We start from the raw sequence: 13285 nt of genomic DNA, 5'->3' as shown, positions 1-13285 counted from the left end.
GGAATATTATAAACTCTTCTGTTTTTGACCAGTGGAAACCAATTGCTTTTTTTTTTAATGGAGCAATGATATCAAAGGAAGAGACACAGCCAAATTTTGCAGCTTATTTTTGGGTGAATTTAGAGTTTTATATGCAATATGGGCCACTAACCAAAACAAAGGCTGAATTTGGATGAATATTTTCATCCTTATTTTACAAGAAATGGCAAAAAAAAAAAATCGCTATTGTGAATTGGCAGTTCATCACAGGTTGATTTTTGGTGGTGTGATATGGTTACAAAAAGGTTAGATTACATGTTTCCCTACTTTAGGCAAGCAGTCAATGGAAGAGCCAAACTTTTGATGAACTACATTAGAAAATATGATTTTTGCATAATGTTGCGGAAAGGAAATCTTTTCATATAACAAAAACCCCAAATGAGTCACAGAATGAAACCTACAATTATCATGACACCTGTATTTGTATGTACTAGGATTTTTTCTTAATAAATACATCCAGTTCTTAAATCTTTCACTACAGCAATACACTAGCAAATACAATAATATATCAAAGGAAAAACACTTTACTCATATATTATCTTTATTCCAAATAGAAACCTAATCAAATTTGTTGGTTTTGCTTCTTGAAAGACATATATCTAGCAGTTACGTACATCATAAGCACTGCTTTTCGACACAAATCTTATAGAAGTTAAGTAAAAACCAGATGCCTTTTTTCTTTAGTAATACTTTATGATGTTTCAGAATCTCTTCATAGTTTTACTGGTTTAATAAGATGCTATTTGCACTGCATTTTAGAAAAGGATTGTCAGCCTCTGCTTTGCTGCTTGCTTTCGGCTGCCATTGAAATGGGGAGGGGGGGAGATAATATGGTATTTGGGAGGGGAAGCTTAAGCACAGGAGTGAATGAAGAAGGGAGTGATTTTATCACCATCTACTGTGCATGCTGCAGATAGTGGAATTGCCGCCAAGGCCAACCGTCCGGCATACCAACCTGATGATGGGTTTTGAAGCTGCAGCCCACATGACACCTGTGGGGTGTGTGGATTGGACTGGGGGTTGGGGTTACTAGGGGGAGGGAGTTGGGTCACATATTGATATCTATGATTACGCGTGCTTTTGCCTCAGATCTTGCTTTGCTAGCTGCTTTCTACTCATAACCAGTAAAAGTACCCTTAATTCTGAAAAATGGAGTTGAGTGGTTTCTTTCTTGGTTACTGATGGAGGCTGCCCTGACAAGGATCTAGCACAGGAATGGGGCGTCAATGGCCATTTTACGACTTATGGACTTCAATTCCCAGAATTCCAGAGCCAGCCATGCTCAAACATGCTGGCTCAGAAATTCTGGGAAAGTCCATTAGTCATAAAGGCCCCATCATTCGCTATCCCTGATCTAGCATGTGCCATAAAAAGAGGTTTAACAGTAATCTGGGGAGACAGACATCCATTGGAGTACTTTTTTTAAAAAGCCAGAGTTTCTCTATTATTGATGTGGATTCAATTTTGGATGATATATTTTATATTCTGCCATCATCTAGACTAGCAGCAATATCTTATTACTATGCTCCTCCTAAAGGAGATAGCGAAAATAACTATTGCCAGAAGTGGTAATTTTGACAAAAGATGGAAAGGAACATTTTAAAATTGAGAAACAGCAGTAAATTGGAAGAAAACTCCCACAGATCAGAAAAGTACGGCATTTATGATCTACACTTATAAAACTCATTCCCACAAAGAGATGATTCAGAATAATGATCAACTGCCTCTGCTGGTGCTTCCTGCTTTTCCCAGACTTACCTTTGAACAGGTAATACAACAATAAACAGCTGAGACGCTTGCAACATCTTGGAAGCGTGAAATGCCCATTTATGGCAATGTGTGTGTGTGGGGGGGGGAGGAATGGAGCCTACAAGGCTTGCTAGGTGAAGTGGTATACTTTAACATGCCTTAAAATAATGCAGCAATGGAGATCCAAGCGTTAAAGACAAACCCACTGATTCAAAATCTGATGTCAATCAGGCAATTCTGCTCAATCTTCTTTTACAAAAAAAGTTTGTTTTGGTAAACAGAGGAGGAGAGGCACTGGGAATGTTACATTGGGTTTATTTTAAACGTGTAACTAAAACTTTCAGGGAAAAGAAAAGAAAAGAAAATCTCAAAAGGACATGAAGAGAGACACATCCAGGTCCAAAGCAAGAATCGGATACCTGCATAATAGTATATTAAGAATCTAAGCATAGTATATAAATATTGTTGTGATGAAGTAACATGTTGTACTAAAACTGAGGAGTTATAAATGGTTAATACGTCTAAATTTAATCATGCATTAAAATTGAACTACTGCTGTATTAACATTTTATGGATATACTTTTAGTTTTTACAAATGTCACTCTACAAAGAGTGCAGAGAAGAGCAAAAAAGATGATTAGGGGACTGGAGACTAAAACATATAAAGAACGGTTGCAGGAACTGGGTATGTCTAGTTTAATGAAAAGAAGGACTAAGGGAGACATGATAGCAGTGTTCCAATATCTCAGGGGTTGCCACAAAGAAGAGGGAGTCAAACTATTCTCCAATAGTTTGAGGGTAGAACAAGAAGCAATGGGTGGAAACTAATCAAGGAGAGAAGCAACTTAGAACTGAGGAGAAACTTCCTGACAGTTAGAACAATTAATCAGTGGAACAGCTTGCCTCCAGAAGTTGTGAATGCCCCAACACTGGGAATCTTTAAGAAGATGTTGGATATCCATTTGTCTGAAATGGTATAGGGTTTCCTGCCTAGGCAGGGGGTTGGATTAGAAGACCTTCAAGGTCCCTTAAAACTCTGCTATTGTATTGTATTGTATTATCCATTATTCTATTTTTTTTCTGATTTTATTCACACTGCTATATTTTGAATCGCACCTCGTATGTTTTAGTTGTTATACTTGCCTGTATATTTATTTTAGACAGTATATAATTTTTATTATCATTTTTATATAATATATGTATTATACCTAATATATAAAATAGCATACTCACTGGTTCAATGACAGCTGCTTCTCCTTTCTGTCCTTTTTCTCCATATCCACGATGGCCATTCACCTACCAAATCAATGCACAAATATATAAGGATATAGGTAACAACAACAACAACAACAACAACAACAAAAGATCCTTGGAAAGGGCTCGATGGGTAGTCAAAAATGCCAAATTCAGTCCGATCATCTGGCTGGCTGTGCAAACAACCATAAAGTTTAACAAGACTTAAAACACCTTGTTTCGGAGAACTTTCTGAGAGTCTCAGAATTTATTGGTCTTTCATTAGATCTTCACAAAACTGAAAATGGAAGCATGCCATAAACCTGAACACTTTGATCTGTTCTTAATCTGCGAGTTCCTAAATTACATGGGAGATTAATATGATGCTTTATATCAATACAAGCTTCTAGCCAGCCTTAACCGCACTGACAGAAACTCAATCCTACTGGAGTTGCCTGGGACAGAATTCTGAATATCTGCATTTAAAGTGTGTGATTTACTGTTGATCGACAAAGTAGTTCCCCATATTAACAAACTGATAAACAAAATAGCTTAGCAGAATCCATCCAAATCAACAGCTATGATGTAAACATCCATTGAATGCTGTCCCTTTCTATGTAGTATCTGTTTGCTTACTTCCTTCATAGTAATATTAACAGTGGAGTGCAGTCTGTACTACAAAGGTCTCTTATGATAACAATGTTTTCTCCTTAAAAAAGAATCCTGAAAACTACTTTTCTAAGAGTTAAATCCGTGATTTTCAGTTTGTGACTATTAACATCTTTTGTTCCATAGATTCAAAAATGTTTGTGGCAGGCTGTAGTTTTTTTTTGGGGGGGGTGCACACACAAACACACACACACACACACAGAACCTTAAGTTTATTTATTGAAGTAGTTATGGGAATTAAGCAGTCATAAACACAAATGGTTTGTAAATACAAATTCTATATTCAGCCATTTGTGCATGTGGGAGCAGAAAGCCACTTATTTACAATGTTGCTTATTTACAAGTAGTCCTCACCTTATGTGCACAATTGAGCCAAACATTTCCATCAATAAGCAAGGCCATTGTTAAGTGAATTGCGCTCCATTTTATGACCTTTTTTTGTCACAGCTGTTAAGCAAATCATTGCAGTTGTTAAGTGACTTATGCAGTCGTTAAGCGAATCTGACTTCCCCACTGACTTTGTTTGTGGGAAGCCAGCTGGGAAGGTTATAAATGGTGATCACAAGGCAACACGACACAACATGTGATGTGGGTGAGAACTCCCAAATTCAGAGTTCTATGTTCATAATAGGTTATTTTTTTTGAAAATAGATTTTTTAGCCAAGTCATTTTTATGGAAGTATACACAGAGGTGGTGGGTTGCAGGCAGTACACCCCAGTACGGGTGTACCGGAGCCTGCCCGGAGCACCGGGTACTGTTCCAGTACGGTGCTCCAGAGGGCCCACCTGCCCGCGCTCCTTAACTGTCTTTAAGTTCTTTGGCGCTTCCACACACGCGCACAGCACGTACAGTACCTGGGCAATGCTCCGCCAAGTAGCTGGAACATCATGGAGACATCGCTGGATGGTAAGACGCATGTACACTCGTGCTGTGCACGTTCATGTGGAGGACACTGGGGTCCGTTGCAACCGTACCGGTTGCAAAGGGATCCGGAACCCACCACTGATACACAGGTAGTCCTCGCTTAACAACCACTCATGTGATGACTGTTCAAAATTACAATAGATTTTAAAAACGTTACTTACAATCCATCCTTGAAGTTATGTTTGTCATGCTTGAAAAGTGGTTCATATTTACAATTGGTTGCAGTGTCCTGTGTTAATGTGACCACAATTTGCAACAATTATCCTAGTTTTTTGGCAAAAGACACCAGTTGGAGAATGGAGATTCACTTAAGCACCACATGGTTTGTTTAACAACCACATAATTCTCTTCAGAATTGTGGTGACTGCCTTAAGATTCTCATAAAAACAGTTGTGAAATCAAGTCAGGGCCCATGGTGACCCACTCAATGACTGCCATGCCTTATGACCAAAATTCAGACCTCAGTTGTGGTTGTTAAGTGAGGACTACCTGTAAATATTCATTTTCCATTTTCCATCTCTAATTAAATGATAAAATATAGACACCCATAAAAAAACTGCTAGGCATTAATTCATCTTTGAAGACTGTCTCAGATGTATCCAACTTACGGTTGTTTCTGTGATATCAGTCTCTGCAGGAACGCCAGGCCCAAATTCCTCATTAGTAGGACTGGTTGGTTTCTCTTCATATTCATAAAAATCATATTCGCCTAAATCTCCATCTACCACAACTTCAGCTTCACTGTGGTCTACTCCTCTGTTTCCATAATCTGTTTCCTCATTATTTTTAGTCTTTGAATTATAATCCTCTCCCGTTACGTATTCTTCAGTAAACACTTCTTCAACAGGAATATGCTATTCATGTAACCAGTAGAGGTTTGGAGGAATAGGATGAATATGTGGATTATAGTTAGTAAAGCAATGTAAGCATTTTGCAGATTTTAATATAAGGGTTTGCAAAATAAAACAACATCTTTTAATTTGTTTCTGAAAAACCCAGAAGCCCGTTTTTCAGAGTTATTAAAAGAATGCTGCAACCTACATAGTTATCTGCAATGAAATTAATTCTTTTGAAGATTTATACTTTATCATGTATGCATATATTAAATGAAATCTTGTGTAGACTGGATAGATGTAGTTAGATATTTAGTGACAAATTCTCACTAGTCCAATTTTTTAAACTTGAATTTTTCAGGTATGCCATTCCTAAGACGTAACTACAGTAGTGTCTCTGTGTATGTTTAGTTACCGGAATTATTTCTAAGTTTTTATGCTTGGCTTCACACATAGTAATATCAGTAACAGTGTTCAAAATATGGACCAGCTTCTAATGAGATATTGATTAATGCTATGTATCTGTCATATTTTTATGTCCTAAAATGATTTGCCATGTTTTAAAGGAATTTGCAGATGTCATCCCAGACCCTTTCTTTATCTTTGAGAAATCATGGAGTAAGAGCATCATGCCAAAAAACTGGAAATAGGCAAATGTTCTTCTTAAGGCTTGAATAATTACACAGTAATCAGCTTGACACTGATATTAGATACTAGAGTACCAGGATACTAGATAGATACTAGATACCAACATAGGTATGTCAAGAAAAAGTCATACCAAACCAAACTGGTTTCCTTTTTGAATAGAATGATCAGTTTAATAAACCATGGAAATGTGATAGATCTTCTATATGTGACTTCAGCAAAAGATTTGTTAAAATTGACATATTATACCAGTAGAGAAAATGGGAAAATATGTATTTCCTACAAACTTTGACACAAGTTTAATATTTTTATCTATCAAATTTAGGCAACATCCATCTCACTTTCTAAGTGACTCTGGGTGGTTTGCAGTTAAAAATATTCTTTAAACAATTGTTCTCTATGGGTAAATATATACCACTCTGGAACAAAGAGTTGAATAGCATACCACAGGGAGGTATAGACAATGTGAACCAGAACATGAGTGAAAACTAATAAGATTATATTTTATAATGACAAACACAAGATCTTTTTAGGATAGGAAAAATTAAAGGCATGAATATGGATTGTGAGGGGGAAGGGTCTTGGGTAACAGATGTGCAAAATGAATCAGAGTGTCTTGGTTGATCATCAGCTGATAATGAGACAACAGTGTAAGGCAGTGGTTGTCAACCTGTGGTCCACGATGGGGGGAGCACAATGTTGTCACAAGGGGTCCACAAAGTTTTGAAAAACGTACATGGAACAGTTGGAAGAGCTTGGCATGTTTAGTCTGGAAAAGCAAAAGCTGCAGGGAGATGTGATAGCTGTCTTCAAGAATTTGAGGCTCCTCTAGAGAAAATAGGGCAGAGTTGTTCCACACGACAGGACAATAAATGATGAATTAAGTTACAAGGAAGTAGATTTTAGCTGGCAAAGAGGGAAAAAATTGTAATGGTAAGAATTGTTCAAAATAGAGTAGTCTGTTCTAAGATGCAGAGGCCCCTTCTTCATTAGACAGGAATAGAAGGGAAGTTGCAGCAATGGATTCCCATGTTAGATGGAGTTGGACTAGATAATCTGCAGGGCCCTGTCCAATCTTTTATTCTCTAAATCTACAATACGATTTTGTTAAAATACTGTATCCATTCATACTTAAAGCAGAACACATGAAACCTAAGTCTTTCTATCTGAATGCACTGTTCTGCAAAACCTTAAGTTTATCCAAGTTCAATTTTATATCCTTAATAAAGAAAACATTGTTCAACATTGATTGAACATAAAAAGCCGCTATCACGGAAGATAGCAACTCTGAAAGTTCTGATTGAGAGCTGTGTGAAACCAAGCATTAAACTGTTAAGCACCAGCATTAGTTTAATAGCATTTTCTTCAATATGCAGAGACGTTAGCTTTATAATAAGACCAATAAAGCCACACAGTAAACGTATCTGCTTTAGCAGAATCCAAAAACTTTAGAAATTATTGCTTAAAATCTCATATATATTTTTCAGCAGGGCAATATTTATGAATGGCAGTATCCATTCATAAATATTAGCTGATTATGCACATTCAGAAATGAGCAGATATCAGCAATAGAAAGTTTAAGGCTAATTTTCAATAAAGCTTTTGATTCATAACTCAAAGAAAGATACCTTTAAATATCAGCGTATATTTTTCAAATGCAGCTGAATTGTAAATTCTAGAGGTATAGAAACAAATATCCCTTAACCAGAAAATGAGAACTGTACTTGAAAAAAGTTATGCGTATGGGTTCCCATACTGAATTAGAAGCCATGTGAGTAGAGGAGAAAACCTCCAGATGCTTATCTTTATGGTATTGTGCATCTAGCTAGCATAGTTACACCTACTTAATCTCACTCAATTTTTGGTATAAGTAAGACTGTAATATAAATGTGAATAAATTGACTCTCTTGTACATAGCAAGTGACTGTTCTCAAGACTCCAGTCACCATCCACTCACTATGTTTTTTTCTCTCTCTTAAGTAGGAGTCTCAATTGGAGCACATATTGTCTATAATGACTACTGAAAAAGAAACTAATACTGCCTTTCATGCCACTGAAATCAAAAGTGTAAGCAACATCTTACAACATGCTTAGCTTTCCTTGAACTTTGCCTGGCCATTATTGAATGCTTTGCTTGAAAATGAAATCCAAAAATGTATGCGATTGCATTCCCTCAGAAAATAAGAATCTCTTGAAGTGATTTCTCAGGTAAAGACTGAATGTGACTATGAAATACCACAAAACTGGATCTCAGATATATATAACACACATGACTTTAGTCTTTAACTGTTCTCTTAAATGACATTATTTATTTATTTATTAGATTTTTTTTTTCAATCCTGCCTTTATTACTTTGTAAGTAACTCAAGGTGGTGAGCGTATATAATACTCCTTCCTCGTCCTGTTTTCCCCACAACAACCCTGTGAGGTGGGTTGAACTAAGAAAGAATGACTGGCCCAGAGGAGCTTTCATGCCTAAGGCAAGACTAGAATTCACAGTCTCCTGGTTTTTAGGCCAGTGCCTTAACCACTACACCAAACTGGTTTTCTGGCTAGCTGATAATGACATGATGATATTTATTTTTTACTAATGAAAATCTTTGAACTAGCCATGTCTTTATATTTCTCTATTTTTCATTACCTCATTTCGTCCAGTTGTTTGAGTAGGAATCGCAGTTTGGTAAGCTTCAGTTCCATAGTCAACTTCGGCCACATTATACTCATGGTATTCATCGACAATGTTGGCCTAACGCAAAAGGAAAACATGTACAAAGTTAACAGGCAGCCTGGAGAAAAGGCAAACGCTTAAGAATAATTTCTGTTTAGCTAGATTACAATATTAGCCAGGGGTGTTTTCATCTACTAAGGGTTAGAGCTACTGGTTGTCAACATCACAGATCTTCCAAGCTTAGTCTAGGAGAGATCTTGATTATGGCTGAGCTACTTTTACCCCTATTTTGCCTCTGGCTGCAGCTCGAGAGCTTTTCTTCTTCTTGGATGGCAGTGTTTCAGATTTTTTGAATTTGAACTTTGGGGGGTGGTTCTTTGCGCTAGCGATCCCTGTCTTCTTCTTCTTCTTTGGGGCTTTGTTCTTTTTCTGAAAAAAGTGGGGTGAAAGATGGAATGGGAGAACATAAACAAACAACAGGGGAAGAGCAGTAAGACATAAAAGACATCAGGACAAGCAAAGGAGGGCAAATCATGACTTCCTGTCAATTGCCCTGACTGCCGCTGTTGAAATTAAAATGAGTGGTTGTGGACAAACAGGAAAGGAAAGCAGAGAGAGTGAGCTTGATCAACAATAAGACACCACGTGGACAAACCATCAGACAGACAGGACAGACGGACATCAGACAAGATAATACACCACGTGCTGTTACCTCAGTGTATGCTACAGTCTCGTCGTATAGTGGGGGTCCCTCTGTTACAGTTTCAAGGTCTTTATAATCTTTATAATCTTTATAATCTGGATCCCCATACTCATAGTCATATTCGATTAAATCTTCGGTTGCATACTGAATTGCAAAAGGAAAAATACCAGGCATTGGTGGATTAGTAGCAGGAAGCTCTATTAGCAGTCCTGAGAAGCTCTTTATTATGCTTCCCTTTTATTGTTGGAAATAACAGTTACAAAATTAAGGTATCAGATACAGAGTAGGATTTTTCTTTTCAGAAGGGACTGATTAAAAAAGCAATTTTTTTTACTTTACAAATTGAATTAAAAAAAAGGGGGCAATGCAACTTTTTTCTTTGCTAAAATATGATTTATGATTAGCATTTTACTGTAAGTGTTATGATGTGGAATGGGACAACTTGCTGTGGCCAATTTGGCATAGCCGACTCACCATGGGACACCAAACCATGGCCGTGGGACAACTCACTGTAGGGACAAGTCAATAACTCAATTTAATTATTTAAAAATTTAAAAAAATATTTTAATTTTTGTCATTCATTTTTGTTATTCACATTCTGTCCCTCCTTTGGCATCCTTTCTTTAATAATTCTATTCCACCATTTCTTCTATATTAGTGTAACTCTTGTCTGTGGCAAGTTGCCCTGTGATGAGTTGGCCATGGTGAATTGGCCCTTAGCAGCCACAGTAAGTTGGCCGCGGCGAGTTGCCTGACCCTTACGTGGAGTGCCTTTGTATTAAATGTATGGAAAAGCTTATCCTAAGCTTTTGGATTGCTTAATATTATTAAGCTGAGAAAATCTCCCAACTAGTCATGTGTCCTACTAGATGCCATAAAATAAGGATTAATAAATGTAATCCTGGGTTACAAACACGGTACTAAATCTTTTACCACCTGAACAGTTTCCCATATTTAGCAATATATTAAATTCAGAACACCAGTTTCTAAAAGGATTAGCAGCATTTCAACAGGGATTTTGGAAATGCTATATGATGCCTTTAAGTCAGTGTTGACTCCTAGGTACTGCCTGGACTATTTGTTGTACTGATTTTTTTTTTTTGCAAGATTTCAGAACTGGCTTGCTGTTGCCTTCTTCCTAGAGCTAAGAGAGAAAGATTGACCTAGGGTCATCTAGTTGGCTATGTTCCTAAAATGGGACTAGAACTCTTAATCTTCCATTTTCTAGCTTGGTGCCTTAACCAATACACAAAAGTGGTACTATTATTATATGGAGAGCCAGTTTAATGTTATGGTTAAAGCACCAGACTAGAAACTGGGAGACTGCTGAGTTAGGCATAAAGCCAACAGTCTGTCTATGGGCCAGTCACTCTCTTTTAGTTCTAGAAAGCAAACAATGGCAAGCCACTTCTGAAATCTTGCCAACAAAGCTGCACAGACTTATCCAGGCAGTCTGCTGATGTCAACACTGACTCAAAATGACCCCTAAAGAGTTATATGAGAAAAAAATACAAAATAAATGAGGCATGAGTTATTTTCTGGCATTAGGGTTTTTCCCTTTTATTCTGACTTCCATGTGTAACTGAGAAAATTCTAAACTGACACTATAACCATATCATGCTGAGTTGTGTGATGCAAAATGCCATGATGTTAAAATTCAGAGGGTAAACCATTACTGGTCTCAGTAACAAAGGGAAGCAATATGACAGCAGATGTGGACTGCACATAATTCAAAGATACAGCATAAAGGCAAAGCATGGAAAATTTATTCTAGTCTCACATGGAATGAATCCATATTTTTACTCCCAGTTATTTAGACTTTTATTACTCTCAAAGTTTAATCTAAAGATACCTATCCACAAAATGTGGACTCCATTCAAACAACGTTATTGAAGTTAACAGACCATAACAGGACAAAGGGTTCTCCTCCCTTGGTATAGTAGAAGGACCCTATTATGCCTCAAGCGATCTTTGCAATAAGTAATGTTGACATTTTAGACCTGACTCCAAAGTCTTTTACCTACAAACGTTACCTGAAGATGAAATGTATTGCTTTAGTGTCTTGTAATTTCAGCAGATGCAATGTTTTGCAAAGGAAAACTAGCACATTTTTTAAAAAAAGTAAGATTATCTTCTAGGAATTCAACAGTTTGTTTTAATGCACATTTATTACATGCTGGCAAACAAGAAAATATTTTTTTCCAAATTTTAAAGAAGTTTAAACAAAGTTACAGATGCTTGAAAAGAGACATTAACTGTAATGAACTGACTCTGAACCAACTGTACCTTTTTGAAAACCAACAATAATCCCAATCCCCCTCCCCAGTGTTAGCTGAGTTTCTGAAAGCTGTACTGACAGACAACTAAGAGATGACCACAAAGGACTGTAACACCTCAATGTCTTTTTTCTTTGCCAAGCAGCCAAAGAAGCTCAATTACATGCATTCATGGGCTCATGTGGGCAAACAAACAAAAATGAATGAAAATATGTCGCTAACAAAAACTTCATTAAATTCAATATAATTATTTTATGAAGCAGGTAAAGAAGAAAAAAGAGATGGATAATGTCTTAATGGCTATTCTACGGAATCCAGTTGAATTACACAAGTTTTCAGTGAGTCAACTCAGTTTTGAACCAAACTAGATGAAAGTTGTGTGTGTTTAACTTCCCAGCTCTTGTGTAAAACTTTTTTTTGGAAATGGACACATAAAGGGTGGCATGATCTTTAAGACAAGGCTGAAATCCCTGTCTCATCCTTCCTTTAGGATGCTAATGATCAAACATATTAATGTATGAAAACAACTTTCTTCAACATATCTCCCTTAGCTAAGACAACTCGCTAAGTATTTGAGACTAGTCTAAGAAGATTGTTTAAAGTAAATAATATGACCATCAACCCACATATAGCCAACTAATCATGAAGAAGGCTATATTTCAATAGCAGACTATTTTATCTGGCAAAAAAAAATGTTAGTTATGTTTCTATGACAACTACCCAGGTGTGTGTGTGTGTGTGTGTGTGTGTGTATGTATGTATGTGTATATACAAAGTAGACAAAGTATATATATGTAAAAAATGGGGATGTCTTGCCCAAGATACCAAGGGCTTTATTTATAACTGAGCTACCGTACAATAAAGGAGTTATTATTTCTTTCTAGCATTCAGATGAGCAATTACTCAGCATTTTTAAGAGGACTACCTAAGTTTAATATTATTTCTATTAACAATGAGAGGATTTGTCTGATTGCAAAATTACCAACTGTTCCAGACTGTGCCAATTTGGGGGTTAATAAAATGGCTACAGACAGGTTAGAAGCAGTTCTTTGGAGACTACGAAACAAACGGAAACATTGACTGAATAAAATAAAACAGTGCCAAATATGCTGATGAAAAACACACACAAAAAAGACACAGTAAGTAAATTGATATTCATTTTAAGGCTTGTCAGAGGCACATTTTGAAAAGCTATTCATTCATAAGAGTCAAGAAGATACATCCAAGAAGAAGAAGAAAGATATTTAGAAGGCAGAACTGCAGCACACTCAACTGAAAAATATTTATGCAGTTTAGTAATCAACAAAGTATCACTTTAAAAAAGACATTATGTTTATTCATTATATTCACTACATAATTCTATAAGGACTTTGTGAAATGTAGCGTACCTTTCCTTCTGTCTCATGTTTTTCCCTAAATTTATGAGCTGCCATTGATAATTTTTTGTAAAAGAGCCAAGAATTCAGTGAACCAGTATGCTGTAATAAATGTACACTTAGCTTTGTCAATTCACCTAAAGACTCTCGACAGATTATTTTGCTACCT

General features: G+C 36.6%; 1 protein-coding gene across 5 annotated transcripts in view; it reads right to left on the bottom strand.

The window, feature by feature from the left end:
* Positions 1-13285, bottom strand: part of COL11A1 (collagen type XI alpha 1 chain) — a 272785-nt gene that overhangs the window by 166337 nt on the left and 93163 nt on the right. The window contains exons 6-10 of one of the 5 annotated variants that reach the window (XM_081948969.1): positions 9474-9608; positions 9044-9190; positions 8735-8839; positions 5224-5469; positions 3022-3084 (exon numbers count right to left, since the gene is read on the bottom strand). In XM_081948969.1, coding sequence (XP_081805095.1) covers positions 3022-3084; positions 5224-5469; positions 8735-8839; positions 9044-9190; positions 9474-9608 — 696 coding nt within the window. The remainder of the gene's footprint in view (positions 1-3021; positions 3085-5223; positions 5470-8734; positions 8840-9043; positions 9191-9473; positions 9609-13285) is intronic. The other 4 variants (XM_081948972.1, XM_081948971.1, XM_081948970.1 and 1 more) reach the window with 4 other exon arrangements.

Source organism: Natrix helvetica (assembly GCF_964273705.1).
Source record: "Natrix helvetica genome assembly, chromosome: 3".
Classification (NCBI taxonomy): Eukaryota; Metazoa; Chordata; class Lepidosauria; order Squamata; family Natricidae; genus Natrix; species Natrix helvetica.
Note: the sequence above shows the minus strand (reverse complement) of the source record. Positions and strands in the feature narration are given on the sequence as shown.